We start from the raw sequence: 26,773 nt of genomic DNA on the forward strand, positions 1-26,773 counted from the left end.
ATGATAATAACATATAAACGCAGACGTAAGCATGAATGATCAGTTATTTTGTCTGGTGCAATGCAATACATGCTTTCATATGTATGACATTCTTATGTATGTGAGTGCTTTCATGCGTACATCATACTTACGTGTGTTAGTGCGCGCGTACGCGTCTGCGTGTTTATGTGTGTGATGTCAGTCTGCCCACGGCGGTGCAGTAGAATGGGTTTGTGCTGAATATAAATCAGGTGACTGAACAGGCGGGGGTTTCTTCCCAGACAAGCCCAGAAGATTGTGTAATGCCCACTCCTACATTACTGGTTTGCATGTACACACACACACACACACACACACACACACACACACACACACACACACACACACACACACACACACACACACACACACACACACACACACACACACACACACACACACACACACAAAACCCCTTCTCCACTTGGCAAACAACACAACAAGCACTGTATTTACCAGTCTGCGTTCAGATAGTCCACCCGGGTGGAGCACAGATACTGACAGACATTGAATTTCAGCAAAGGACTTCCATCTATTGGATTGTTTTTGCTTTTGTTGATTTGATTTTTGGTGGCAACGTCTTGGGTTTCAGTTTCCTGTTTGACTTTTTGACTTTGATATTCATTGCTGTGTTGGAACGTCATTACGCTGTGAATGCTGAGGTCTGTGTGTGACCCTCAGAAACGAGGAGGTGAAGTGGTAACCATGTGGATCCCGACCCCCAGCATGACTCTCCCTCAGCGGATAGTGCTGTATGGGACGTGTGTTGTGGCGCTGGTAAACTCTGTGGGCCTTCTGGTGCTCCTGGTCCAGCAGAATCAGCAGCAAGTCCGGCTGGAGCAGACGGAGGCAAGATTGACTGAAGTGGAACAGAGCTCAGTGGTGGAGTTCCTCCAGGAGGTGCCCAGAGGAGGAGCAGGGATGCAGGCAAGCATGGAGGAGCAGCAGCAGTACCAGTACCAGTACTCCAGGAACAAGAGGAGTGGAGGGCTGGAGAAGGACCTAGAGCAGGAAATGGGGGAGCCTCTACAGGGAGAAGGACTGGAGCTCAATCAGCAGGAGGTCAGCCAGGAGGTGGGAGAGGAAACAGAGAAGAAGATCCATGGAGTGAAACACAAGCATCAGCACAGGCAGAGTTTCCACAAGACACATGTGCAGGACGACATGATGATGATGATGACTTACTCCATGGTCCCGGTGAGATGAGATGCTGGTAGACAGTATGTAGACTGAGAGATAGAGGAGGATGAAGGAGGGCAGGAAAACAGATTTAAATACTGCACGCAGTCTGTCATATCTTACTTACTCTGTTGTTGCTGACCAAAGTTGGATTAACTGGTGGCACCTGCCTGCTGCAGATCCTCTAATAATCAGGGGGTCTGAGAGATCCTGTGGCAATTAGTTAGTGATAATTTGATTAACTGGCCCTTTATATCAGTGGTTCTCAAACTTTTTCATCAAGGATCCCAAAACTGACACAAATTAGACCACACATCCCAACTTTTATCCCAGGGTCCCCGATCTGGTAAGATTTTTGCTTTTAGATGTTTTATTACAGAAAGTGTATAAAACCTATGACCAATCTTAGTCATACATTCTGTCATTGTGTTACGTATGGATGGAATTATAGTAAAAATAAATCCTTCCCCCTTTTGCTAGAGGCCCCCTGAAACCCTCCCAAGGACCCCTGGCGGTCCCCGGACACCACTTTGAGAACCACTGCCTGAAATGACATCTGTAATATTAGCCTAGATTAAAGGACAATGTTATTTTAGTTGACTGTGTATTGTGTTGACATGGTACACATACTTAATTTAATATTCTAAATTAGTGAATAATAAGATCACCACAGACAAATTATTAATTACAAACTAACGCATACATAATGCAGAGGGAACAGGGGGTCAACTGTGAAATATTTTCTTTCTCTGCAGATCAAATTGCTGATCGACATTTGCAACAGCACCAAGGGAGTCTGCATAGCCGGTTTGTTTTACAAATACACTTTCTGTGATCACATCCATTATATCACTTTATATTGTCTAACATCCTCAAACTTTCTGTTGCAGGACCCCCAGGACCGCCTGGTAAGTGAACCATTAATTCAGTTTCAATTCAAACTAAAAGTGTAGCCACACTGTATGTCTCCTTTGTGGTTTAGTGACCCACATCCTTTCTGAATGGGTTTTCAATTTGGCCCATGCTGATTTATTTTTTTTTGTTACCGTAGGTTTGCCTGGTACGGATGGTATGCCCGGCCACAATGGGACTGATGGCATCCCAGGACTTAATGGACTGCCCGGGGCCGACGGCAAACGAGGAAAAAAAGGTAAGCCTAACAAGAGTGAGGCTCTATTCTGTTTTTACTCATCATCCATTTTTTATTAGTGCCTGAGGTAATAGTGGCCATTTCTGTAAAGAACAACTGGTACAATGTAACAGTCAAAGGGCAGAGTATAACCTGGGGGTAAAAATACCAAAATACCAAGTAGCTCACACAGTCACTTAAAATCAAAATCATGCACACACACACAAAGACAAACTCAGAGCATAACAACACACCAGGTTTCCTGAGACAGCCTTGTATCATAATGACATCAGATTTTTTTCACAATGGATTTTACTTGTAATTCATAAATTTCTGGAGAGACTGAGACAGCTGTGTTTCTCTCTCATCCTCTGCTAATATTATTCATGCCTGTGGTTTTGGGCTTCAGTTGAATCAGTCGGAAAACTCTTTCAGTGTTTTCCCACTTCACTTGATTGTCCTCCGCAGTACATGGCATGATTCACCTCGGCAGTCAAGGGGAATGATTCATGCTTTTCTCAATAGGCCAGAGTGCGCTGAGGTTATTAATGCAATCTTGGAGCTATTTTACACAATGTCCTCCTATAGGGCCGCCAGGTGAGAAAGGAGAGCCGGGTGAGAAAGGAGAGCGCGGCGAGACCGGTCCCCCTGGAGAGAAGGGCCAACCGTCCAATGATGTCATTATTGAGGGCAAGTAGATCGCTACACTCATGACTTGGTTTATCTCGAGCAATTTTTCATCCCCAGCTCTAAAGTATATTGACATGGGAATTGCAACGTTTCTTTCCAAAAGTCATCATCTGATTAAACCTACATTTTATATCCAGTGTTTTAAATGCTGCCCTCACTTGTTTATACAGGTCCTCCTGGTCCTCCAGGACCGCCTGGGCCCATGGGCCCTCCTGGACCTCCAGGCCCTCAGGGGCCTCACAGAATAAGGCACCACAGAGCCCACCTACAGGCTGCTCAGACCCTGGGTGAGAGGTCTTAATCGACCTATCTCAAACATATACACAACTATTGAGATTGAAAGTAGAGCTGCAACAATTAGTTGATTACTTGGGAAATTAAATGGCAACTATTTTAATATTTGAAATAATAATTAAAAAATAAAAAATAAATATGATGGTTCCAAGTTCTCAAATGTGAGAAATTGCTGCTTTTCTTGGTCTTACAGATCATGGCAAGCAGTAAGACAAACAGGGGCCATATTGTACATTATAGTAAATGTAATGTTTTTGGTTTTTAGACTGTTAGTCAAACCAGGATATGTAATGATATTACTTTGAGCTCAAAGATAATGTGATGACAGTTTTATAGACTGAAAGATGAATTGATAATGAAACTTATTGTTAGTTGCAACCCTAATTGAAAGTTTGTTTTTAACCTTGTTAACAAAGCTTCACCAGGGGATCTATATAGTTTCTCTTCTGGAGCTTTCAATCATGTCACACAATCCTCCTCAGCAGATGGAGGTCAGTTGTCATGGAGTTGCAGATGTTGACATTTTCATTTTTGGGATGTGGTCTTTTAAGTGGATATTTGACCAGGGAAGCTCCATCTGTTGAGGAAGATTGTGTGCTATGATCGAAAGCTCCAGAACAGCTAAACATGGACCTTGTAGTGAGATTGGTTTGTTTTTGCTGCAGTTCTGTGTGCAATATCATCTTAAAATCAACCTATTCATTTCAACATTGTGAATCACTGAAGATGAAATTCTTTGTAACAGGGCCGTTACACGCTATTCCAAATGATGAAACCTCATCTTTGAAAGAGAAAAGGATCCTAAATGAGAGGCCAGTGAAGAAGAACGGTGCGTTTTCAGATTAGTGTGACCACATGTACAAAATGTGTTAGGTGATAGGGAAATAAGCCTCTATATGATTTGTTATTTTGTTTCCCCTCAGAGTGCCTGATTAAGTCTTTGATCAACCCCAGGAATGTGACAAAGATGGAAAGCACATTTGGCATGTGGATGAAAGACACTGCTCAGCTGAACGATGAGCACATATGGGTTGCAGAACACTTTTCTGGTAAGTTGATAATGATCATCCATTTTAGTGAAGATTTAAATTTGTGTTCAAATCAAAGTCTATATTCAGGTAGCAGTGAACATTTTGCTTGTTGCTCCCCAGGTCGTGTGTTGAAGGAGTATAAAAGCATCGCATCTTTCCAGAGCAACAGCAGTGAGGTTGTGGATGTGAGAAAGTTCTACCACGGCTGCGGCCACACTGTTCACAACGGTTCTTTCTACTATCACATTGCTGGCACTTCCAGCATTGGCAGGTAGCAAGCTTAAATGTTCTGCTATTGTTTCCATTGATATCACTTCCTCTGAGTAACAACTCACTGCTTGGTTGTTCACAGATTTGATCTTCACACCAAGAGGCTTCACACTCTCACTATAGCCAACGCATTGCACCACAGCCTCGCCTACCTGCTGTACAACTCCAAGACCTACTTCAAACTTGCAGCGGATGAGAACGGCCTGTGGCTGATCTTTGCCTCCAGTGTGGATGAGAGCATCATGGTGGCCCAGCTGGACCAGAAGACCTTCTCTGTCACCTCCTTCATTAATACCACCTACCCCCGCACCAAAGCTGGCAATGCCTTCATTGCATGTGGAGTTTTGTATGTCACCGACACAAAGGACACCAGAGTCACCTTTGCTTTTGACCTGCTGAAGGGTAAGCCGGTCAACGTAACCTTTGACCTGAGGTCTCCAGTAGGAGTGTTGTCCATGCTCTCCTACAGCCCAAAGGACAGACACCTGTATGTGTGGGATAACGGCTACGTCAGGCTTTACGTAGTCCACTTCATCTCTGACGAGTGAGAACCAGCGTGCAGTACTGGCAGAATATGAGACGACATGCAGACATGACTGTTACATAGTCAGATGAAAACAGCCAGCTGACTAGCAACTATTCACTCTTCAATCTTTAAATCCAAGACAGATGAACACGTCAACGTCTCAACTTTCTCATCCTGTAGGACTTTCAACTGAACGTATAACCAGTTATTGTAAATCATGGTATCAGCCTATAATTATTGTGATTTGTGTAAAAAGTAAAACAGTGCTGTATTTGTATCCTATTCCTGATGTACATGTGAGATTTTGGAGTTACTAACAGTGTGATCTTTTTTGCATTTTCTATCAAACAATTGTATAATTTATACAAAATCAACTTTTGAGGCCGTTTTGTGTCAAAAGTCAGTATTTTGTGTCTTTGCATGATTTAGTGAATGTACTTCTTACAAGTTGTTTTTTAAATTTTTTTTATTTTAATAGAATTACGTTATCCACCTTATATTTTGTACATATACACAGTCCACCTGCATTTGTGATGGAGCAGCATGGTCGCTTATTTCTATTGACAGAAAGAAAAAAAGAGAAAAAAAGGAGCGCCAAATCCGCCTGATGAAATAAAAAGAATTTATTCACTTTACAAAGGTAAAACTCTGACCATGACCTGTTCTCTCACACCCCCCTCCAGGCTCAAGTGCCCTGCTGTAGTTAGTGTCTACTCATGATATTGGCTTCTTTTGCAGTACATGCACACACATACACACCAGACACCAGTAGGACCATTGGTAACACACTTAAGATACATACAGTATACATAGTGGGCAGAAAGAGGGAGAGAAACACAAATCTCTTTAATAAATACCATACATACACTTAACAAAAGTTACAACTAATCCAGCTGGTATGATACAAACCAAAAAATAAAGAAATGCTTTCATGTTTGTACAAGCTGTTGTGATATTTCATATATATATATATATATTTATATAATTTATATATTAAAACTATTTCAAACATTTTACTACTAGGCCAAATGAAGCCAGACATTCATTTTTATATAACAGTTTCTTCTTCAATAACCCATTTGTTTGAAATAAACTTTTAGTGTCTCCATAATTTGAGTGCAAATATCTATTCCTTATGGATGAAACAGTAAAAACAACTAGCGAGGTAACACACACACTTACATACAGTAGACTGTTGCACATCTCCCAGTCAGATACAGTAAAACCCCTTACATTCCTAAAATAAAAGGCAATAAGTTAAAATAGTTTTACAAAGGAATGGTAAACCAAGCAAACACATACATATAAATAATTTAAATAATAAAATAAAATACATTAAAAAAAAAAACAAATTCAAGAATATCTTGTGCAAAACCAGAAGTGAACCTTTGTGTTTCTGCTCTGGGTGGGTGGGCTTTTATGTTTGGACCAGACAGATGGAAACATTGAAATCACAGTCACAAGAGTTAAACACATCATCTTCCAAACAGGAATGTTCTAGCAGTGAGTCTGCCACACAAACAGGCATTTGAGGGCAGGTGGGTGGGCAGGCGTACAGATGGCAGACACAGCAGAGTGAACACACACTTGAGGACCGAACCGGGCCGGGTCGAGCCCAAGCCAGGACAGACCAGAGTGTGCAACCGGGCAGCCAGTGAAGTAGGGTGGGGGGAGGAAGGGGTTGTCACTATAGGAGCAATGCACCATCAACTTTTCCATAAGGGCTGAGAGAAGCCGGGCAAAAAGGCAGGGGGGGCAAAACCATTGAAACAAAATGCAGATTCCAACAACTCGATTCACACTGGAAACCACTGACTTAATAACAAACCACAGTGTTGGTTACAGTAGATGCTAAGAGATTTCAGCTGTGGGCACAAAATGACGACAGTTACACACTTTTAAAATTTTTGCTTGAGCACTTTTACAGAGCACTATCAATAGACCTGTGATTGCACCGCGTAACGAGAACAGGACATGCATAGCTTCCCTATGGACACACTCTAAGAGTAGAGATTCTTCAATAAAAATTACAATAAATCTAGCTTTAAAATCAAGTATGTTACCTTTTGCTTGTAACTTTGCTTTCAGCCTTTGGGAAAAAATAAAATAAAATTTGCAGCTCCGTTTGTCATTCTGGATATGATTTACATCAAAAGTAAACCTGTGAACACTGCACACTCTGAAAGATGCCAAAAGTGTGGTGATCTTTTGACCAAGTCTTCCCCCCATCAATTATACTATTAATGCCTAGCGAGTGTTACATAAGCTTTTTGTGTTTTTTCTTTCTTTCTCTTTCCTCTTTGGACCCTCAGTAATGGAAGAAGACGTTACAGGACATCAACCAAGCTGGGAATATTGTAGCGGTCAGGGAGGACCCTCATCTTCAGGGTGCCATCTGCTCCGCAAGTGAAGATGCGGTTACCGGGCCGCGTCTCCACCTGCATGACGCCGGCACCGATGTTGCGGAAGATGGACTGCTTAGTGTGCTCGGTGCTAAAAGAGTGCATGAGCCCATGGCCAGCTAACTTCCACACCTGGTGGAGGAGAGAGCAGAAAGAGAGGGGAGAGAACAGGTGATTAGTGTCTTTTCTTTTTAAAACCAGTGCCACCAGACTAAAGTTCATCATTGGTTTTTTTATCATGTGAAGCCTGCCACTGTGATTTTCAAGAGCCAACCTGAGCAACCAGGAGTGCATTTGAGTGTTGTGAAGCTGAAGATGATGTTAAAAGGATAATTATCAAAACGTATCACTTTTTTAAAAAAAAGTAAAAAAATACACCTCTTTTTTGGTTTAAGCTTCTTAAATGTGAGGATTTGCTGGTTTTCAGAGTTTTCTATGATGGTAAACGACATGTTGTTTGTACACACATGATATGGAAATATCAATTTAAGCTTCAGGAAAATGTGATGTATTGTATTTTTCACTTTTCAATATTTTTATTTCTCAATCGATTATCCTACAAAAATATTTAGCACGTTCATTCATTGTCTGTGTTTTGTCTTTACTGAAACAGCAGAAAGATGTTCCAACATGGTGGTAACTGATTTTTTAAAAATATGAGGGGCCAGATTTTATTACGTAGTTTCCGCCTTGTCTAGAATGGGACATTAAATGAGTGAGTGGGTGTGTGGAGCATGTGTCTGTCACCTTCATGTTGCCCTCTGCAGATCCAGTGACGAAGAAGTCCTCAAAGGCATCCAGTGCGAGGGCCTTTATGGCTGAGTCATGGGCCTGGAAAGTGTGGAGCAGCTGTCTCTGGCGGATGTCAAACACGCACACAAAGCCCTTTCTGCCTCCAGTGATCAGCAGCTGCTGTTTGGGAGCATACTGCAGCACAGTGGCCCCGTTCTCATGGCAGGGGAACGCTGAAAGTGTGGGAGGGAGGAAATGTGAAAATGATCATAAAACAACTTGACATCAAAGGGGAAAGATTGGAATAATCTTGTTAGAAGCGTTTTGGATGTCCTACCATGGACCATAGTATTGCTAGGTGAAATCAGAGTGTCCCACAAGCATACATTTCTGTGGACAAAGTAAAGAGAAGATGGTATTAGTCGCTAAGTATCAACAGAGAAAGAGCAGTGCTTGTTAAATAGTGGCGTTCCTCCAGTTAGTTCAGTGCTGATGCTGACCTGTTATCATTAGACTGTCCGGCTGTGGCGATGAGGCTGGAGGACGTGATGAAGGCAAAATCTCCGCAGGTCTTAGTGTGGCACTGCCAACTCTGTCGACAAGAACAGGGACATGAAAACACAAATTACATATTAAATATTAATCATCAAAATTGTGTTTTCTGTCTAAAGATGTGTGTACACTGGGGAAATGTTTAAGGAGGCTGGGCAGGTGTGAGATGAGCTCACCAGGTAGGGTTTGGGGTTGGAGGATGTCTGGTTGACCTGCCAGAGACTGAGGAAGCCCTCTCCATCAGCTACTCCACACTACAAGAAGAAAACAGAGCAATCAGTGAAAGCACATTAAATAGACATAACACATGCGATACAGTGTGCGTGCGTGTGTACCTTATTGCCCTGGGAGTTGAAATAGAGTCGGGTGACTCTAGCGTTGCCTGCTTGTCTGAAGCAGATAAGCTGCTGAGGTCTGTTCCACTCAAACATCCTCACACTGCCGTCCTGAGCCCCTGTCATGTCTGAAGCACACACACACAAGTAGTAAGGAAGAGAAACAGAGACAAAGACAAATAGATTCATCCATACTGTAAATTGTTGATGACCTGCTATGCACAGGCTTAAATGCAGACACTTACAATACTGATATATGGGGTGGGATGTCATTCTCTTCACATTGTTCAGATTCCTCTTCATGATCTGAAAAACATCAATAAAAACATACTGTAATGCATGATGTCCAGATGAGCTGCAGTGATTAAATCAAAACCTTCAACTGTGTTCTGTGGAACAACTTAAAACCACTCTTCAATTTAATGATAAACTTCAAATAAAGCTGTTAAATTGACGGTAAAATTATTTAGATTTTTGTCCAGTTTTGTTGTAAAAAATAATTGTTCTGTGCTCAGTGGTGCAAAAAAACCCACAGGATGTGACCATAAACATTTGAATATTTTAATTACTCTTCACCAGGTTTAATTCTTATATTTTAGTAACACTTCACCTGATTCAGCACTTTTACTTACTGAAAGTGAAACTAATTCCTGTTCTTACACTTACACTTCAAACCCTTTAAGTGCTTCAGCATCTAATGAAATCCTTTTTTTTAAATGTTATATATATATATATATTTCATCTGTATCTACAAAATTTCACATGCAAAAAAATAACAGTGTTTTCACCTGAATATTTCAGCACACCACAGTTTCCTTCAAAAAAAAGATTAATCAATTCCTCTAAATTTGTGGCCCCAGTCCTACTACATACATAACAATTAATTTATAAGGCACATTGGAGGACGCCTCGGTGTGGTGGCTCTTAATTGCTGAATAATGAAACACTATAGACTTTTAAAAACTGCAGGAAAGTTTGACATAGCTTCAGCTCAGAACTTTTTTGACACGAAAACAAAACATGAAACTAAAATCAAGAAAAGTAAGGACCTATGAGGTGATATTCAGCTTTTCTTCTCTTGTAATGTGTTCGGTTAGTGTTGATATTCTGCACATCAGTAGATGAGGACTATGGGTGCAGGTATTAAATGGCTGAACTCACTTCTTACTTATGAAACCCCCACTGAACCCCGATGAAACCCTATGTCCTGTCTTGCTCAGTGTATCACACTCAACATTTATAAACACGGCTGGGACATGGAGAACCCTGGCTGTGTGAAAGAGTGACGCAAATCTGTACCTTGGCTAGCCGGCTGTGAGAGCTGGTGGTATCTGTGTTTATATACGTCCATCACTGCCATGGAAACACAGCCTCTCTCGATATCAGCCTCCATAGACTCAGCAGGCCAGCTGTTTAGTCGACATGGCTCACTTTTGTTTGACATTGATAAGAATTAAAAATACAAACTTCTCCAGCAAATGTGCAAAAGGGCCACAAACTGGAGAGTAAAATTAAAATAGCCAATTTAATTTTTAAATGCTTTCCTGCAGCTTTACTGCCTCTATTATTTATTTGATGTTATGAAATGAAAAGACTGCACCATAAAATAGCACCTTTGGTCATACTCATTAATTCATTCTGTTTTTAAGCTAGTACGTACACACTCTTCTGTCATGTTCTTTGAAGCAGAAAGACGTTCAGGGCTTTTCATCTTCGAACATGACACCGCTGTGACACCACATTTCTCGGCAGCCTGATAATCGTTTGATGAATGTATCTCATCAAACACCATGATTTTAAAACTGGAGTCACGTCGTTATTATGGCCTACTTTCCAGTCACGTTTATTCACTACCGCTCTTCATCCCGGGACTGTGGTTGTCAAGTGACTGTAACTCGAGCCAGTAAAAAGGGTAATTTCTTTTGACGAATGACTTCTGAATTTCTAGTTTTTAAATGTGAAACAAACTTATTTTTACAAATAGCCAATTTAATTTTTAAATGCTTTCCTGCAGCTTTACTGCCTCTATTATTTATTTGATGTTATGAAATGAAAAGACTGCAGAGTCATATGCAGTCTATACAAGCCAAGACAGAGCTTAGTTTCCCCCTGCTGGCAATTACTAACAACTGCATGAATATTCCTGCCTAGTTTGACTGTGTGTTTGTGTATATCTGTGTTTGTAGAGCATAAACTCATACCACACTGGCTCCCATGCTGGTCTGCCCGCTACCGAGCCATGGCATGGATGCAGAGACCGGCATCTGTGGTGGTGCAAAGGGGACAGAGCTAGCCTGGGCGATGTTGGTATGAGAGGAACGGTGGTCTATGTCGTCAGAGCTGTGAAACAAATACACAACCGTGAACCCTCACTGAGAATGTTTATTTCAGAGATGCTAAGTTTGTGAACTGTGGATTGAAATTATTTTGGAGATGATCTGACCTGCGAGACTCCTTATCAAAGTCATCCCCTATCCAGGTGTAGGGCTGGACAGCCACCAGAGTAGACACGTCCACCTCCTGGACATCATGAGTGGAAGCCAGCACTATCTCATTGGAGTTAGCCTGGGAAAGGGGGGAAGGAGGGAGGAGAAGATTACATTAGTTCTGGCGACAGTTTCTTCTAATTTCCAAGAATGAAACTGATATGCGACTAAATATTCAAAGAACGGTAGATTGAAAGGACTCTATTTAGCATACTATCAAATTACACAGTTCTCTCCAGGAAATGTCCTGGTAAATTATTGGGAACTTAGAGACTCATGAAATTAAGTGATACCCAGTATTTCTAAAACTCAACTCACCTTATTGATTGCAAATGCCATGATTATGTCAGACTCCTTGTGAATGATTTTCGCCTTGCCTCCTGGATAGCCCAGATCCGCCTCCACCTGGAAAAACCAAAACAGAAGATACATCAGGGTTGAGGAAACCATTAAACTCAGGGCCATTGAGAAAGAAAAAAAAAGATATCCAGAAGTCTATTTTCAGAAATAGTTAGTATAAAGTTAATTTCATCCAAAGAGCAGAAGGGTGGAAGAAATGTACTTCCAAAAAAGCACCAGCTGTTGCTTTGAGCCATTAAATGATATCCCCACTCAATGTGAAGGTAGCATTGGGTATAGCCACATTCACAAGGGCAGCTACAGAAGAATTTGACATGTAGAGGTACACCAGTAAATGTAGACACTGTTGACTCTTGATTTGGATTCCCCAGTAAAAACACTCTGCAGGATTAGCAAGCCTCACACAGCCCTGACATTGAGCATGCAAGTTAGTAGGTCTATTGTATGGGCCAAATTTCTTAAAGGGAGATTATATTTTGCTTTTGGGTACAGCAGAATCAGTCCAGCTAGATAGAGAAAGGAGAAAGGAGTGAGAAACCCAAGGAAACATGTTATTGGTAGGGATTGGATGTGAGGTTATGTGAGTGGTGTCCCAGTGAGAGGGAAAGATTAGACGTTAGATCTAAGCCTTGGAGCCTTGAGTAGATTTTATGCCAGATTAACTGAAGGACCAGTCACTATCAGGCCAAGCTGGAAAGGAGACATCAAGAGCTTTCTTTACATGTACTCATTTGTTACTGACCACAAACTTTAAACTTAAACTCTGTGCAACTGGTGCACAATCATTGTTTTAATGTTTTAATGCACTTGCTCCTCCAAGCTTGGCCTTGCAGTGACTCTCTTTGATAGACAGACGGACAGACAGAGCCAGGGCCTGGGCTGGTACAGTAAATGATACTACCTTATTTGGACCGCTAGCTCCCGTTATGCAGTTTGGGGTTACATGGTCCATATGGTTGTCTACAGACTACACAACACACACAAAGGCAATATAGATACAAAACACAAAACACAGAAGGACAAAAAAACACATGCACAAACACAGAAAAATAAAACATGGAATGAATTAAAAATGAAAAATGTTCATCATGGTGATAAAATGTACTCTGAACTCTGAGCTCAGGACATTTCATTCACATGGAGCTACAGTCATGCATCAGGATGAATGGATATATGAACTATTAATCTGACTGCTGCAGTTTAATCTGAAGAAATGTCCACTCTAGTCAGGAGAGGCTGACATTAATGATGTCATAATAAAAAACAAAGCACTCTGGGAGCAAATTTTGGATTTGTGGCTACAGTAGCAGCGCTTACATAATAACAACTAGTTCCAGACATCGCAGAAGCCACTGAACTGTCCTGTACCTAAATAAAGATGTCTAAGAGTGAAAGCAAGAATAATGATAATAACAATAATATCAACAACAGAGATAAACACTCAGTGAGCACGTCTCTGTGTATCACAATGAAGTGATAGATTTGGATAACATGTAGATTTGTCACACAGTCAAGTCCTAGAACAAATTATCAAAAGCTTTAATGCCTCTGATGGAAAATCTACATACATTTTAACCTGTAAGTGTCTCCCAATACAGAAAACTATGTGATGATGATGTGTAGATTCAGTTTGACATTAATGTGGGCAACATATACATGCTGTTCAATGCGAAATGAAGTAAAATTAAGAAAAATACTGAATTGGCCCAAATGTATAATATCCCTGATTAAAAAAACATATATTTTTTTTAATAGATTAAGACTTTTTGAAGAACAGAAACAGATACATTGTATCTTTTAAACCTACTGTCACATTAAAACTGAGTAGAGCAACAAAAATAAAATAAAATAATAAAAATAAAGTATGGTAATTACTTTTTAAAATAGCACCTTTGGTCATACTCATTAATTCATTCTGTTTTTAAGCTAGTACGTACACACTCTTCTGTCATGTTCTTTGAAGCAGAAAGACGTTCAGGGCTTTTCATCTTCGAACATGACACCGCTGTGACACCACATTTCTCGGCAGCCTGATAATCGTTTGATGAATGTATCTCATCAAACACCATGATTTTAAAACTGGAGTCACGTCGTTATTATGGCCTACTTTCCAGTCACGTTTATTCACTACCGCTCTTCATCCCGGGACTGTGGTTGTCAAGTGACTGTAACTCGAGCCAGTAAAAAGGGTAATTTCTTTTGACGAATGACTTCTGAATTTCTAGTTTTTAAATGTGAAACAAACTTATTTTTACAAATGGAAGATTATCTAGATTTATATTTGGGCCAATATAGTATTAGGGGAAGTGAACAAGGAAGGGAAAATGCAAACATTCTGGTGTAGATATGAACTGCATGAGCATTAATAAATAATTAAACATGGCTGGTCTCACTCACTCTCATAGATAATAAACACTGAATTGGGAAAAAATAAAACCTAAATACTTTCACATATTTGGGATGCTGACCTCACTCTGCTTCCTTTTCTTAGTGAAGATGTAACGGATTAAAGTCTCCTGAAGAACTTCCTGTTTGACCAGGTAATGCCACAGACGTCGAGCTGGAAAGGACTGGTGGTTCTTTGTCCTGAAAGTAAAAACATGAACAAAAATATGTTTGTGACACATGAATGCATCTGGTAAAAGGGCTTACATCATAATTTATTTTCAGAGCCATGGAATGGCACATAATCTGATATTTCATGGTACATGTAACTTCAACTACTACACTAACACCAGTGTGCCCAAGTAATCCTTTCAAATATTATGCGGAACTGAAATGTACAACATCTTTGCTTTATGTTAAATAAATGGATATACATTATTAAAATGGATTAGGAGTCAAGTTTGGGCAAATTAATTTCATTACCAGAGTTTTTCTTCCTCTGTATTATTCAAGCTAAATATGAAGTATGTGGGCATATATGCGCTGTAATTTACATATTTAACATAACGTGTGAAAACATGCGTAACTATAAGTGGTAAAGCCACACATTTTGCTAAAATGTAAATACACAAATACAGTACATAAGTGTCAACATCACCATCAAATATAACCAATGACTTGGCTGTTAAATTGCAGTTAAGTGTTCTGAGTGTGAACATGTGTAACCAAATTATTTAAAATGTTATTATATCATTAAATAAACTAATTTTACTTCATGGCAGAGCTTAAATGTAAAGTATATGCTATGAATTATCATACTGAGATTGTATTTCTTTTTCGTTGCTGAATCCAAAATGCCTTGAGAACTGCTCTGTTTGGTAATGCTGTTACCACTCAAGAGATGTAGTTAGGTCAGGAAGGTATTCTGCCTCTCGATTCCAAAGCAACATTGTGGTTACTGTGACAAATTGTTGGATTTGTGGCTTTCAGGAAAGCTAAAAAGCTTAATGTTGATCTGTGGAATGAACGTGAGGGGTTCCCCGTTTGTCTCAGGACAGACAGTTCTGCCAATGGTTTCACACTATTCCAGTGATCGACAAATGGCTGTAATGTGCCATGAATTACAAGAAATGCACCAGTAAAAGCTGAAAAGAGGACGACTGCAAGCTAGTAAACACAGATATAAACAATGCAGGGTTTATAATCCTTTTTTAAATGGCTTTGGAAATATTTTATGAGGAAACAAATGCACTCAACATGTTTGTTAGACCTCAAGGATAAACACAGTGTCCTCTGATGAGTAACTGAATGTTAACATGTTTGTTTACAACAAAACTCATCACACCGTTTTTTGTGCCTACAGTGGTGAGACTTTGCACATTTCCTGACACTAGATGTAATTCAGACATAATCATTAGAGATGGTCCACCACTTTGGTCCAGACTGAAATATCTCAACATCTATTAGATGGAAAGCCAGACGCCCTCAGGGTGAATTGTAATCATTTTATGGACCTCTGACTTTAATACCATCATCATATTTTGTGTTGAATAAAATGTTAGCATGCTAAACATGCAACACTAGGATGGTAAACATGGTAACCATTTCATTTAATTGATATTGTGAGCATGTTAGCATGCTGATGTAAGTATTTAGCTCAAAGCACCGCTGAGCAAGTACAACCTCTTAGAGCTGCTACCGTGGCTGTAGACTCAATTTCTTGTTAAGGTTTTGTTTCATATTTATTGCCTATTTAATTGTACTGATTGACTGATCAATTGTATTTATGTTTTACTTTTAAACTGGCTAGTTGGGCTCCTGAACTACAACTAATGCCCTCTAGCAATATGTGTTACTTTGGGTGTTAATAGTTAGTATTGCAGTGTTGGTACATAATATCTAAGTAAAATAACATTTAGATTGGTGGCATAATGTTTTTAACCTCTCAGCCCTGATGTGTGAACATGTTCCTATGTATTTATAAATATATGAATTAATTCTCACTTGAAGGGTGTATTGTCTGGCTCCAGCATGGCCTTGTGTCGCAGTATGGCAGGGCCGCCTCCTGCGCTGAGGTCAGTAGGATAAGTGTTGATGTAGTTGGGAGGCGGGCCATCAAACTTGTTCATTCGCTCCAGCAGAAGGTGTTCCCAATTTTCTAAAGTCTTCAACACTGCATTGCTGAGAGGGGAAACGACTGGCAGATCTGTGGCACAAACACAAATAAATATTCATGTACAAGCAGTCGCAACATCAATAAATAGTTTATTTATATATGTTTATAAAGATTATTCTCAAAATACTCATGTTGGCCCTAAACAGCAGCTGTTTAGGGCCAACATGATGGAGTGGGTGTGTACCTGTAAAGTCAAGGCCAGTAAGAGGGAGGAAGTTCTTGACGCTTTGATGAGCCAATTTCACCATGACGAGGCGGATCAAAGTCCAGCTACATAACAGACAGACATGCAGGAGGATTAAAACTGGAAGCAAAGCAAAGCTTCTACATTAGACTGCAGGAAAATAAAACAAGCAGAGCCCTACCTGTAGGAGTTGGGGTCAGAGTGCTCAGTTATCTGTGTGTCAGAAAGGAAGGCATCATCATCATCATCATCATCCTCTGCACCACTTTCGTCTGAGTCACACAGAGCATTGCTGTCTGACAGTGGCAGGAAGGGCTGAGAGGGAGGAAATAATGATGGAAGAGAAAAGGCAGAGTGGGAGAGAGAAGGATAGCTTTTTAATAAGCTGACGACTACGAGTCACAGTTTCATTAGCTGATTCCACATATGTTGCATTCGATACGTTACCTTCGCCACAAAATAGTCCCACATGCTCAGCTCTGGGGGAATGAACTTCTCCCTGTAAGCGGGTCTCTCAGTGGGTACAGGAGGTGGTGTGGCTGGCGTCTCCTTTACAGGGCGTCCAGGAACCAGCATCCTCATGTTGAACCTCCGTCTGTATCGGTCCACGTCCTCTGCTGGGGGCTGAGGGGGAGCAACTGGGGGAGGACAGAAAGGAGACAGCATCGTTCAAATGGGAACTTTGATAGGTTACTTTAGCATTAGTCTGCAGTCTCATTGTAAAGTCAAAAGGTCAAGAAATAGATCAGGAGGAAGTGAACTGCATTAACACTCTACACAGAACACAGTATACATCCACAATGGAGCAGAATAATAAACTTGGGATATTAACTACAACTACTGTATAAATATATCTAAATTGTGATTCTTGTCAGCAGTATAACTCTAGTGACTTGAGTTCTGAGTCACTGAGGTCTATGACTTTTATGAGTCATAGCTCACAACATAAAATCAATACACACTGGAAAGAAAGACAACAAATGCACAAAAAACAAACACTGAGGATGGAGGCACAGGGCAAGACTCACTAGCTTGTGCACAAACCTGCACCATTATCCTGGGTGACTATCTCTGGCATCGCACCAGACAAAACAAGATAAGACACAAACCAGATCAGACAGTGTAGTTAGACACACACATTCTATACAGACCATTACATGATTAAAGCCATTAATATTTGATAAAGGGCATTGCGCAAAATACACAAAAAACACAACAATGATGGTGAATTTGTTGTGCAATCATGTGCTAAGCATTTCCTAGTATCCACAGCACACACAAGATGAGGTTGGTGACTGTAACATGTGTATTTTCCCTAAAAATGCGTTATTTAGAGTGTGATAGGGAAATATCAATGTGCAACATTTGTGTATGGCTGTGTTTGTGACATGCATGTGAGTGTGCAGTTGTGCTTGAGGGCAGACTTTTTAACATTTGGTAAAGTGATTCTTATCAACAGGCTGGCATTTAAGATCCCCTCTCCTCTTACTCAGCTCTTCAAAAGGCTCCACTTCACTGAGAACTATCTCCGACTCTACAGTGATAGAGTCTAAATGCCAACCCGTATCTTCCTCCCCCTCAAATACAATGTGAGCACAGGCTACTTTGGCTTAATGAATATGAATGAACAATGTCAAGTTCAGTTAACAGATTTTAGCACACAGCTACTCAGAAAATGGTATAATTTATACAAATCTAAAAATCTAATGCAGACAAACAGCTGAACAGCTCTCATAAGAGCTAGGATGAAGTCATCACCTCTACTACAAACTACTCATAGGCAGTAACTCTTTCCATTCACTTTGTTTCTAAACATTCACTGCTACAAACTGGACAAAAATAACTACTTACAGAGTATCAGATCAAGTGTTTTAATAGTCTGATAACCTCTCAAGGTGTACCTGGTTTAGTCTCAGATTCAGATTTAGTCTGAGGGGACTGCGCAGGCTCCTTGCTAGGCCCAGTTGCTGCTTCAGTGGCACCACAGGAATGACACAATGAGATGAGCATAGAGGACATTGCAACATTTACCATACATGCAATGCAGTTTGCACACACACACGCACACACTCATACAGGCACACAGAGCTGTTGGCTTATCATAACAACACAGATGACTGTCTTCATAGCACTAGTAGGCTTTGCTGTTTGTAATGGACATTCAGTAGTAGCTTCACAAAAGAGAGAGAGAGAGGAGTAAGTCAAGCATCTGCAACAATGCAAACCGGTACAATGACCATGCACTGCAATCCTGCAAACCAGCACTGCAATCCACCAGCCTCATTACTCACAGCTGGCCTTAGTTGCTGGTGCCACAGTGCCCAACCCCTCTCCCCTTGAAATGAGAGGAGGGGGTCGTTTGGGGCGCTGGGTTTCTGTGGGGATGGGTTGGGGGTTTAGGGTGAGGCTGCTCTGCTCAGGTCTTCCTGTCTCTTGAGAATCCTCTGGCCTGGCTGCCTCAAAGTCAGCTGGCACTGGGACACAGGGCAGAGGGCACACTCACACAAGACACTACACAGCAGCAGCAGCAGCAGCAGCAGCACCTTAGAGCATCAACAGGAAAGGTCTATTGGATTACTATTTAACTATGTAGACAGACCCAGAGAGGTGGAAGCTTTGCCTCAGATCAGAGATAGGTCAAGATGTAGAAAGCCAACAGAAAGAGGAGAAGAAGACAATGGGAAGAGAACAGCATAGGGATACAGACAAATTATGAAGACCAGGGAGAAGACTAGAGACAAAGACATGACATGAACTAAAGGTCTAAGTAATGAAAAAAAAACTAATTATTTTACCTGGTGGGGTCTCAGGCCTCTTTGGCCTTATAATGACTTTAGCTCCTCCTCCAAAGACGGCGGCCCACATGCGGTTGTTGAGGGGATGTGCTGCCAGGCGGAAAAGTTCATTGCTGCTGTGAGTGCCCAGGCCATGGATGAGCAATGCAAGATAAACCGCCATGACCGCTTCACACAGCAGCACGTTGAGCCTTGGCTGGTCCTCCTCCCTGGCTGATGTCAACAGAGAAATGAGGGACGACACACCTGGAGAGAGAGGACACACACACACAGCATTATATTTCAGCAAAAGATTAATATTTAAATTATGAAAATAACTTTCACATGAGAGCAAAAACTGTTTCTGCACAATACAGAACCCATTTATGAAACATTTGCATGATGGCGTGATGTCTCTGCCTTTCCGTTTCCTTCCCAGAGGCCATGAAGCTCCTATTATAGAACACCATCTGCCTCTCTGCATAAACACAGACTGTCTGCTTTGCTCTGCTCATCCTCTCCCTCTGCTTCTCATATTCTCTCTCAATCATATCTTTGATGCTAGCAAATTTTTAGTTTCTATGAATTCAGTCAGGATACTGGAAAATGATCCAATGTAGCCTCAATCTCTGAAACTAAAAATTAAACCAATAGTATTATGACCAGCATGCCTAATGCCAAATGAATGAAAAGCCAGTCTATAACAATAAAGAAAAAAAAAAAGGTACCTGGCCACTGGGCAGGAGCGGAGTTGGGAGTTATGTGTTCCTCGATGCTTTCTGTGCGGAGTCGTTTTCTCTCACTCAGTAGGAGGCCCTGGTACACCATCCCTGTAAACTGGTTGGCCTCTGTCTGGCTGCTGCAAAGTCAATAGTAAGTCCCAGCCATACAGTGCATCATAACATAGGGGATAGTTCAATATTTTGTTAAGTACACTCATTTGCTTTCTTTTCTAGAGGGAAATGAATAGGATCAATCTTTTGTCTGTGTCTCTTGTCTAAGTTGGAGAGCAATGAAAGAGCAGTGAAAAGCTGCATTTTGGGCACTGAATTAATATTTTTGTTTTTAGGAAGGCCCATAAAATCTTTCAGAGACTGCTAGACTTGTGGCTCTGCACTGCAGAGGTACACAAAATATGCCTGTATGAATTCAAATGTATAACAGAGAGGAGAAATATAGAGGTTACCTGTAACTGTGGCTGTCACAAAGTGCTTGATAGACGCAAGCAGACAGAGATGCTGCTAGAGTGTGCAGAGCATTCACCTGAGGGTGAAAAACAGACATATTTCACTTATCCAACATTAAAATGAACCATGTCATGCTGTACGAATCTACACTTTGTCTCTACAAACTTAAAATTCTGATTTGAGTTCTGACCCGGTCATCCATGATGTCGGGATGTGGCGGAATTTCCATGAGGGTGATAGTGTGGAGGATGTCGTGGATGTGGTTGCTGAGGTGGAGAACGGGATTGGCTATGACCGTCTTGGTAGCAGCAATGCAAGCTGATAGCAGAGGCAGGGTTGTGGGCAGAGGCAGGGGAGACTGCAGCTGCTTCACTGTGGTCTCCTACAGTGAGAGTGAGAGACAAGAAGGTTTGCTTTTGCTGAGGAAAGACTATTTTCACATTAATCCATCTGAAAATTACATAAGATACACGTGTATATGAGTGTGTGTGTACCTGCTGGCTCTCCTGCAGAAGGAACAGAAGCTCCATGCGTACAGACGTGACTCCTCCTCCTTTGGCTCCATGAAGGCTGCAGTAGGAGAGAAAGACTCTCAGCAGGGCCTGGTTCTTCCTAAGCCATGCCTTGCGTCTCTCAGAGTGCTGCTGCTTGGCCTGAAGACGTCTGCGCTCCATCTGGTGACGCTCATAGGCCCCGGCCTCAATACGCTCCAGGGCCTCGTCTGATATGTCCACCGATGCTGCACACTCTCCCCAGCGCTCCACCTCTGAATTTTCCTCTTTTCCCTCAACCTGCATATTCATAAAACACATTTGCTAACAGTCTTCATGCATACATGAATATTAAGTTGTATAAATTACATCAAATACCAGAGTTTACCTTGTAGTTGCAGATCGTATGCATAGCTGCGATCTCTTTCTCCAGCCAGCTGTACAGCTGAAAGCGGAGCTTCCCTCCATCCACCTCGAAACCTGTGGCCAGTGTACGCAGCTCTGTCATCAGGATTTTTAGACAGGCACGGAACTTCAGCTGCTCTGCTATTACATCAACCTCTGACTCACCCTGAAAAATATAAAAGTAGGTTAAAGGAAAATTAGAATTACCATTTTATTGTTAGAGGTTCAATACTTACTAACCTTAACCCAGTGGATAAGAAACATAACCTGTGAGCTCAATGATTGCCTGAATTTAAATGTGTGGACTTAACTGCACAGAGTGACAGACTTGAGTGTATCAGTGAAGTCCACAGTTCTTAGTGCTGTCCAAATCCACAATTCAACTCCACAAGGAGCCTAAAGCTCACTTTCTACATACTCTACGAGTCAATTATGTTTTGTTTGTTTATTATTTAATAGTGAGGCTATACATCACAAGTCAATGTCAATTTCATTCAAACCCTTTGAGAAAAATGTCCTGAGATGAGTGAAACAACTTAAATATGATACCTATTTTTGGGGTAGAGTTACAGTTTTGATAGTTTCAAATATGTATTTTTCTAGTGTTTTTTGGTGGTTTTACAATATTAATCCAACCTGTGAGTCCTCTCTCTGTAGTTTGTGGCCTATGCTTTCAGAGCCCCCATCTGCTTTGGTCTCAGCCTCTGGTTTCTTCATAGTCAGACCATCATCTTCATCATCTTCATCATCTTCCTTGTCAACACCCCAGTCCAGCTTTAGGTCATCTTCCTCCACCTTAACCATAGGCTGGCTCCAATCCAATCCACCCAAGCTGTCGTTTCCTCCCCAGGCAGGGGTAGGTGCGGCTGGTGAAGCCCAGTCCAAACCTCCCTGAGTGCCATTTTCCAGGGGTTGGGTCGAGTTTAAGTTGGCTTTGGATGAAGCTTTGCTGAGGGGTGAGGAGCCAGATTTCTTGGTAACTTTGGGAATCTTGGAGAGCACTTCCAGGGCAAGAACCGGGCAACCAACCTGCAGAAGATTGGGATATAATTAAAACCATATCTTAAGACTTGCTATATAACCTTTTTCTGTTTGCTTTTGCAATTAACATTTATCAGACTGTAAAACAACTGGGTCATGCCTGCTGTCATTAGTAAGTGAGCCCACCTTGAAGTGTGCGTTGGCAGTGGTGAAGAACAGTTTGCGCTCTATGAGGTTGATCTCATCTGCGCTGCTCTTCTCAGCAGTCAGGCCCACAGTTGTTGCTGTGCCCTCTGGATTTGCAAAGTGGCGACGGATGATCAGAGGATGTGTCCTCAGATAGTTATAGAAACTGAACACCACCGGGTTGCAAGATTTCACCATCACGTCTAAGACAGTGAGATAGTGGAAAGGGAAAGGAAAAAAAACCTTTAAGTATAGCATACAATGCAAATAATGGGCAGAGCAAATAGCTTATAGTGGATTTTGATGTGTACTACTGACTGAAATGTCTCAAACCAACTAACCAGGGTTCTCGTCATCCTCTTTGGGAATGCGCTCCAACAGTGTGTCCAGGGCTTGGGTGTAATCCTTCATGATCCAGTAAGCTATGCTGCGGAGGAAAGGGTCAGGATGCAGTCTGGAACAGTGGTAACCACTCCCATCTTTGTTACAGCCGAGGACCTTCTCATAAAGGAGACCTTGGCAGGTGGATGAGTTCTCAAAGTCAGCCTCATACAGCCTTGCCACTATCATGGCTAACTGGAGATCATCCATCTTCTCCAGCAACACCTGCACATCATAGAATAGCAGAAGGGAGGAAAGGGTTAAAACTGCAGTTTAATTAAGATATGTAAGAATTTAGACATTCAAGTAGAAATACCACTTGTAAAAAATTGTGAGGTAGTGATTTTCAGTGCAACTGAGATATGGAGCTGTAGTATCAGACGCTCATGTTTCTGTTTAATTTTTTGGCTATCTGTATGTTTTGACTGAGTGGTATGGCAAACCCAGGCCAAGGAAAACTATGTAGGCTTTTATGTATCTTATCAGTATAATTTAGACGTCTCATATGTGACTTAAAGGCTTAGAGCTGAAGTAGGTGCTGCCCAGCACTCTCAGCCACAGCTATCTATCCTATAAGTGATGCAGTGATATAATGCTTTTCTCATTCCAAGACAGCTTCACACCTTACACTGTATTTACATAAAACAAGGATATGTTCCTACTGTGAGTGAAATGAAAATGGAGTGATAAAGCAGACTAGGCTATGACTGTATCGTGTGTGATGTTGAGGGTAAAAGTGTGTGTGTTGTTCACACCTCTATTGCATCTTTGAGTGATCCAGCCAGTAGGAAGAAGGCAGCAGACTGCTCAAAGCGTTGCTTTCCCAGCAGGGAGAAGGCATTTTTCAGAGCTGCCTTTCGCCAGCGGTCTTCAGTGAAGTTGTTCTTGAAGAACTGAGTCATCTTCTCATCATGCTGAGATCTAAGAGAAGAAAAAAATTCAGCCCAACAATAAATGAATGTTGTGTGAGCAACTTTGTTGAAAAGAAATAACAACTATGTACAGAATAATGTGTCTCACCTAAAAAGCCCCCACAGGACAGCCTTTTTCTTCATGGCCAAGTAGAACAAAGCAGCATCTAAAGGGTCGTTGTTTCTCTGGAATGCAGCTTTACCCACCTGATAAAATACATCAGAGTTACTAAATAATACTAGCAAATTTCATGCTTTGCATAAATTTTTGTAATTATCTTAGCTCCTCAACAGATATTGTAATTGTACTATTTCCTTGGGGAACAAATTTCAGCTGGTTAGTACAGACAAGAATGAATGTTTCCTGACACATTGCCTTTGAAATTTACAGACAGCACAGGTTTGATGGCTGAACTACAGGATGTATCCAACAAGTGACAGAAACACCTGACAATATGATGCAACAGAGTACAACAGCTCTGCAATAAATTCTCCATTGTAAAATCTGACAATATACTGTTGAAAAAACCCAACTTTCCAGCAGAGGAAACATTATAAGCTTTACACAGCTGGAATTAATTGCAGGGCTGTTATGTAATTATATTATATTGCCAGGTATATATGTTGTCTTGTACACCCACTGTAGTAAGCATATCAACTGTGGAAGAGTTTGAATATCCTTTTATACTTCATTACCTGGGTTTACATCTCCATTCCAATACTCAAAGTTAGAAATTGTCAATCAATCAACAAAATACACACATTTTTATACAGCTCTTGTAAGGTGAATCTTGGGTTTATGAGTCTTTATTTGGCCTTGTACCTTCTCCACCATTCTCCTCAGGGTGTTGATGTTACGTATCCACCAACCCACTCCAACAGCTCTGAGCTCAGACCATTGTGGGTCAGCTCTCTGCATAGCTGGGATCATGTTCAGGAGCTCTTCTTCTGCCTCCGAGTGGAAGGCCCATGCAAAGTGACAAGTTGATAGACCTGACACAGAGATAGATAGATGGAGAAGAGAAGGGAGATGGGAAGATGTTTACAGTTTATTGTCAAGATGAAATGCACTGGACAATCTCATAACCACAATGCAGGTCTTTACAATAGCTTTTTGTGTCACAGTTCATTATAGTAATCAACAGCAGTATAGTAAGCAGTGTTTTTTACCCTGGTGAAGCAGCTGCATACGGTAGAGGGGGGGCAGGGAGGTGAGCAGGCAGGTATGAAGGCGCATGGCCAGCAGGTACCTCAGTCCACATTCATCAAGAGCCTCACCACCTACACAAACACAATGCCAGGAAGTTGTAAACTTTATTACTGTTATTCTACAGAGCAGGAGATCACTTTATTAATATAGAGCCAGAAAGCAATGCCCTTTAAAATTTCCTGTGTGGTCCTGTCAGACTGTGTCCTTGAACCTCCTTACCCTCTCTGTGCTTACTTAGCACTGGAACAACCTGCTAATGTCCTCTCCTCAAAAGACTAAATAAATAGGATGGAAATTTGTAGGAAAAAGACAAACGATAATGAAAAAGAGCTGTGTCTGATTAAGTACAGTTACAGAGGAACAGTATAAACAATGTTGTTTATGTTAATAAAGATTTGATGGCTGGAGATTAGCTGTATGTAGGAACACACAATCAAGAACAATTATGATTTTTTTTACCCTTAGTCAAATTTAATACGATATGATGTCTTACCAAGGGTGACATTTAATAGACTGGCAGACACTAAGGCGCGCCAATATGCCAAATTACAATACAAACCCATTCTGCAGTTATGTGTGCATCTTGTATCTTACATACAAAGTACATAATACAAAGTAAGGTGTAACTTTATTCATTCAAAGGGAAAAAGCTCTTTTGAATTGTGTGTAGGGACATTAACAGAATAAAGACCCTGGAGTTCTGGTCAGTATATTGCTTAAGGACACGTGAATGGGGAGGATTCTTGTTCATGTAAAAAGAATAAATCAAGGTCAGTAAAACGACACTAAACATAAAAGAAAGTGAGCATAAGAATCGACACCTAAAAATTTTTTTTTTTTAAATCCTTAAATGTTTACAAAACAGTTCTGTAAACAATAGAAAAAAGAAAAAGGTTTCAGAAAAATCTGATATTAGCTAAAGTCGCCAAATGAAATACTGAGAAACTGAAATAATTTGCTTGTTGACAAAATGTATGATACAGAAATACATGGAAGAATTAAGCATCAAAATGTACTCTGAAGATATTATTAAATATCATTAAAACATTTCTGCTGATTTATCGTATAGTTTATTTGTTTATTTTGGTTTAAAATCACAAATGTTAATGTGCTGATGACTCCAGTTTAAGGACCACGGTAAACTTTGATGCAATATGTATAATACACTGTCTGTATCAAAAAATATGATAGCAGTACATACATACACACAAACATACTGACCTGTGTACTGTTTATCGGTGGAGCTGGTGACCTCAGCACTGGTGGTTGCAACCGTATCAGCCAGCGCCACCAAGAACATCTGCTCTAATCTGGTCAGTCCTGGGAGGCTCGAGTGCATGAGGTGACTGGACAACACCTGGACAGACAAGGGAAAAGAACAGGTGAAGGACAGCAATGATTATATTGTTGATATTCTTAAATATTACCCAGCTTCAATATCACCCTATATTTACTTTGAATCTGCATACATTTTAGAGTAATAAACACATACTAATTG

The 26,773-nt window shown here is 40.9% G+C and overlaps 3 protein-coding genes across 5 annotated transcripts in view; 2 read left to right on the top strand and 1 right to left on the bottom strand.

Annotated features, from left to right (window-relative positions):
- Positions 1–26,773, top strand: part of lysmd2 (LysM, putative peptidoglycan-binding, domain containing 2) — a 391,867-nt gene that overhangs the window by 65,587 nt on the left and 299,507 nt on the right. The window lies entirely within an intron of this gene.
- gldn (gliomedin) lies at positions 503–6,489 on the top strand. The gene is made up of 10 exons (XM_062424644.1): positions 503–1,215; positions 1,953–2,004; positions 2,088–2,105; positions 2,249–2,347; positions 2,915–3,016; positions 3,187–3,303; positions 4,056–4,139; positions 4,234–4,359; positions 4,462–4,612; positions 4,694–6,489. Exons 1-10 carry the CDS (start codon positions 673–675, stop codon positions 5,157–5,159), a joined length of 1,758 nt encoding a protein of 585 aa, XP_062280628.1. The 5' UTR covers positions 503–672; the 3' UTR covers positions 5,160–6,489.
- dmxl2 (Dmx-like 2) overlaps positions 6,611–26,773 on the bottom strand; it is a 39,968-nt gene continuing 19,805 nt past the window's right edge. For 2 of the 3 annotated variants that reach the window (XM_062424623.1, XM_062424614.1), the window contains exons 25-54: positions 26,497–26,632; positions 25,236–25,346; positions 24,889–25,058; positions 24,175–24,272; positions 23,910–24,075; positions 23,115–23,379; positions 22,774–22,976; positions 22,243–22,635; positions 21,590–21,772; positions 21,205–21,501; positions 20,901–21,092; positions 20,710–20,786; positions 20,252–20,382; positions 19,545–19,790; positions 17,197–17,387; positions 16,931–17,064; positions 16,750–16,835; positions 16,394–16,595; positions 14,473–14,590; positions 12,906–12,971; positions 11,963–12,049; positions 11,602–11,723; positions 11,360–11,498; positions 9,404–9,464; positions 9,159–9,286; positions 9,000–9,077; positions 8,772–8,863; positions 8,609–8,661; positions 8,287–8,504; positions 6,611–7,671 (exon numbers count right to left, since the gene is read on the bottom strand). In XM_062424623.1, coding sequence (XP_062280607.1) covers positions 7,465–7,671; positions 8,287–8,504; positions 8,609–8,661; positions 8,772–8,863; positions 9,000–9,077; positions 9,159–9,286; positions 9,404–9,464; positions 11,360–11,498; positions 11,602–11,723; positions 11,963–12,049; positions 12,906–12,971; positions 14,473–14,590; positions 16,394–16,595; positions 16,750–16,835; positions 16,931–17,064; positions 17,197–17,387; positions 19,545–19,790; positions 20,252–20,382; positions 20,710–20,786; positions 20,901–21,092; positions 21,205–21,501; positions 21,590–21,772; positions 22,243–22,635; positions 22,774–22,976; positions 23,115–23,379; positions 23,910–24,075; positions 24,175–24,272; positions 24,889–25,058; positions 25,236–25,346; positions 26,497–26,632 — 4,650 coding nt within the window. In that variant the 3' untranslated portion in view covers positions 6,611–7,464. Of the gene's footprint in view, positions 7,672–8,286; positions 8,505–8,608; positions 8,662–8,771; positions 8,864–8,999; positions 9,078–9,158; positions 9,287–9,403; positions 9,465–11,359; positions 11,499–11,601; positions 11,724–11,962; positions 12,050–12,905; positions 12,972–14,472; positions 14,591–16,393; positions 16,596–16,749; positions 16,836–16,930; positions 17,065–17,196; positions 17,388–18,650; positions 18,720–19,040; positions 19,224–19,544; positions 19,791–20,251; positions 20,383–20,709; positions 20,787–20,900; positions 21,093–21,204; positions 21,502–21,589; positions 21,773–22,242; positions 22,636–22,773; positions 22,977–23,114; positions 23,380–23,909; positions 24,076–24,174; positions 24,273–24,888; positions 25,059–25,235; positions 25,347–26,496; positions 26,633–26,773 lie in introns of all 3 variants that reach the window. The other variant, XM_062424632.1, reaches the window with a different exon arrangement.

The sequence above is a fragment of the Scomber scombrus genome, chromosome 1, assembly GCF_963691925.1.
Source record: "Scomber scombrus chromosome 1, fScoSco1.1, whole genome shotgun sequence".
Lineage (NCBI taxonomy): Eukaryota > Metazoa > Chordata > Actinopteri > Scombriformes > Scombridae > Scomber > Scomber scombrus.